General features: G+C 46.5%; 1 protein-coding gene across 1 annotated transcript; it reads right to left on the minus strand.

Moving 5' to 3' along the window:
* Positions 1-682: 682 nt before the first annotated feature.
* On the minus strand, positions 683-2,802 carry LOC123184283 (1-aminocyclopropane-1-carboxylate oxidase homolog 1). Its single transcript, XM_044596431.1, has 3 exons — positions 2,285-2,802; positions 1,317-1,638; positions 683-1,206 (listed from the first exon to the last, which is right to left on the minus strand). The coding sequence occupies exons 1-3, from the start codon at positions 2,800-2,802 to the stop codon at positions 952-954; spliced, it is 1,095 nt and encodes a 364-aa protein (XP_044452366.1). The 3' UTR covers positions 683-951.
* Between the last annotated feature and the right edge of the window lie 682 nt (positions 2,803-3,484).

Here is a 3,484-nt window from a genome sequence, read left to right on the forward strand (position 1 = left end):
GGGTGTGGAGGTACGGATGTAGGAAGTGTCCGGTCAATATCCAGCTGTACATGCTCTTACACTTTTAGGGGATTGGTTAGAGATGCTCTCTCCTCTAAGTCCACCACTGATCCAAGGAAAAGCATCTCAACTACCCCATCGATCGGTGACGCTCACCCTGGCCACACCGGAGGCAGACATCAAGCGCGCTGCGACTAACATCGGGGATCCCTTGTTAGTGTAAAACGTGGAGGTCGTCGCGACAGAGGACATCACCGTCGAGACGGCGACGAATATGCTGGCCGTAGGGTTGATGCGCCAGAAGATGGAGTTCACGGTGAAGCTCAAGAGAGTTGCCTATGCCTCCGCAATTGGCACGGCCAAGAGGAGCCACCGGTGGGTCTCCGGCAAGCACTCCGTTCACAGGACAGCAGCCCCATCTCCGTGCTCTTCGAACCATTGCTTAACTAGCTGACCAGGATTTGTCTTCCCAGCAAGACCTCTCTTGATTTATATGGAGCAGCAGCTCTTTTAGATTGAAGAGGAAAAATTGGTGAAAACTGAGCAGTTTGGGCACTATTATGTTCGAACAGCATAAACAAAAATGGATGGCAATCAAGAATTTTACACGAAATAATCCGATGCCCGCCGGCCCGACTGACCGTAGGCGGGGCCTTCGGCTGCATAGATCCAACCTGTGTTATTACAAGATCTGACATGAAGCATAATTAAGGGGAAGATGTTCACAAACCATGAGAGAAAGTTGAATCTGATGAAGATTTTGTAGCGTGCTAGTTCTGCTACTGTACCAGTGCACAATAAGACCAAACTAGTGCACTCATGTACTCCCTCCGCCCCATAATATAAGAGCGTTTTTGACACTACACTATACAGTATTCTGGCAGTTATACTGCCATTTTACAATCACTTTCTTAGCATTAGACAAGTAGGGCATAAACTCAACTTCATAACTCACAACCTGAAATCAGAGATCGCAGTTTTCCCATCTAACCCGATGGAGAAGTAATGCTTCACGTAATCTCTTACAAGTGTCTCCCTGTACAACGGTGGATTCTCATTGGACAACAATTCCTTGATTGGACCATACATCCTTGTCGAGGCAGGGTGGAACTGCGTGCTGAAGAAGCACGCGATCGATACCCTCGGCGCAGTGTTCTTCGCCAAAACTCTATGTTCCACACTCCTGAACCCGTCGTTGGAGACCAGCTGGACATTGTTTTAACAAAACAAAACAGCTCAGAATGATCAAGCATGACACCCATATGTTGAACAGACAATTCAGAATGAGATGTATCACAATATCACAGTATACATACCTGTAAGAGATCACCGATGTTCACGATGAAAGCTCCAGGTGTCGGTGTGACATCGACCCACCGGTCATCATGGAGGACTTGAAGGCCACCAATTTCGTCTTGGAGAAGTATGGTTAGGAAGCCATAGTCTGAATGCCGGCTTGTCCCGATGGCGAGTTCAGGCTGGGGGCATGGAGGGTAGTAGTGACATACTATCACCTGTCCTTGGTTGCACTCTATATCTGTCAGGTAGCTCGGTTTGAGCCCAAGAGCTTCCGAGAGCAGATCGAACAAAGTCTTCCCCAACATCTTTAATTGCTTGGCGTATTCGAACAACACATCGCTGCAAATCAACATGTTAGCGCCGAATGTTTTTTATGAAACAGGTCATTTAGATAAACTTTAGTGAAAATTCACAACAAAAAGGGGTGGGAAGTGATTTCACTGGACAATTTAGCTCACGACACGTTTTCAATAGTCAAGAACTCACACTAACAATACATACTCCATTGAGATATAAACTACTCCCTTCGTTTCTAAATACAAGTCCTTTAGAGATTTTAACAAAGACTATATCCGGATGTATATAGACGCATTTTAGAGTGTAGATTCACTTGTTTTGCTCCCTATTTAGTCCGAATTGGAATCTCTAAAAAGACTTATATTTTGGAATGGAAAGAGTAACCATTAGTACTACCTGTAGATTGCTCCTGTGATAAAAACGTAGAGAAAGACAAGAAATGATATTTGCAATAGTATCTATGATAAACAAAAGATATTAATATTAAATCTCATTTACCTACTACAGTAATTAGTGTGGTTTAACAAGAACTTATTTCATTTCAATGAGAAATATCACATTAATAGAAACTGTGAAGGTGGTTCCATTCCCAATCCCACCATGAAAATCATGCAATCATCAGATACTCTCAAGCAGGTAAACGAATCTCCATGGAGGAATTACAGTAGGGAACCTGCAGAGCACTCACCGGCAGCTGTCCGGCAGGTCGCCGCGGTCGGGCGGGTCAGGGGCCATGCGGAGGTAGAGCGTGTCGCGCCAGTTCGCCACGGGCGACTGGTGCAGGTCGAAGTTGCAGTGGTACTTGACCGCCTTGTCAGGCGCACGCGAGTAGAGCCTGGCCTTGTCACTGCCCTCGCAGCCGTCGGCCTCGTGGAATACCCGCGTAGCGTCCGTCGCCGCGGCCATAGACTCGAGAAGCACATCGTGACCCGTCACCTGGAAGAATCCCCACTCCGCCGCGGCCCGGCCGACGGCAGCCACCACGGCGGCGCGGTCGGGGCTACCGACGTCAATCACCGGAATGGACGCCGATGACGAGGGCGATTCTTGGAAGAGAGCTTGCGGTGGCCGTGATTCGTGGTGGTGGTCGGGGGCGCGGAAAATACGGGGGAGCTGCGTGATGCCGGAGGCGGCGAGGCCGTGGACGCCGGAGCAGGTGGCGTCCAGCGCTCGGAGGTCGGCCGTGCGGTCGTACGCGGCGGACATGGCTGCCGTCGTCGAGGTATCGTGGGCAATTGTCTCCTCTCTGCTTGCAATTGTCTCCTCTCTGCTTCCTCTGCATTTATACTGGAGCACTCCGTAGTCTACTTCGCTGTCAACTCTCACCAAAGTTTCAAATATGGACTGCTAATCTTCTAGAGTACTCCGTAGTAGTATTACTATAAAATTCCAAAATAGAAAAAGAAATATATTTGATATAGTTTTGGTTTGTGTAAGCTTAAAAACCGGACAAATCAAAGACTGAACATTAATTAAAACTAAAAATGCACTGGAGGTACTAAAAGTATTCCAAGTGTGTCAAGTAGATCCTAAAAGTTTGAAATAGTTCACTGCAGGTCTTAAATCTATGTAAGTCATTCACTGCAGGTCCTAAAAGTATTTCATGTGCGTCAAGTAGGTCCTAAAAGTCGCGCGTATAATGCACATATAGGACCCGCAATGAACGTTTTCAAACTTTTAGGATCTACTTGACACACTTTAAATACTTTTAGGACCTCCAGTGTGTTTTAGTTTTAATTAAAACCAGGAAAACTTGGTCCCTTGAGACAGTCTGCAACCCCATCAAACAAAAAACGAAAAAACTGTTAGCTGGAAAAAGAAAAATATGGTGATATTGAAAAAGGCATGAATCTTTGGGAATAATCCTCAAATTATATATGGTTGACCT

The sequence above is a fragment of the Triticum aestivum genome, chromosome 2A (genome assembly GCF_018294505.1).
Source record: "Triticum aestivum cultivar Chinese Spring chromosome 2A, IWGSC CS RefSeq v2.1, whole genome shotgun sequence".
Taxonomy (NCBI): Eukaryota; Viridiplantae; Streptophyta; class Magnoliopsida; order Poales; family Poaceae; genus Triticum; species Triticum aestivum.

Excerpts from the sequence above, each read along its gene's own strand:
- LOC123184283 (XM_044596431.1), bottom strand. The coding sequence starts at position 2,802 with ATGTCCGCCGCGTACGACCGCACGGCCGACCTCCGAGCGCTGGACGCC. Across the intron at positions 1,639-2,284 it reads GACCTGCCGGACAGCTGCCG|CGATGTGTTGTTCGAATACG; the intron begins GTGAGTGCTCTG and ends GTTGATTTGCAG. Across the intron at positions 1,207-1,316 it reads ACATCGGTGATCTCTTACAG|CTGGTCTCCAACGACGGGTT; the intron begins GTATGTATACTG and ends AACAATGTCCAG.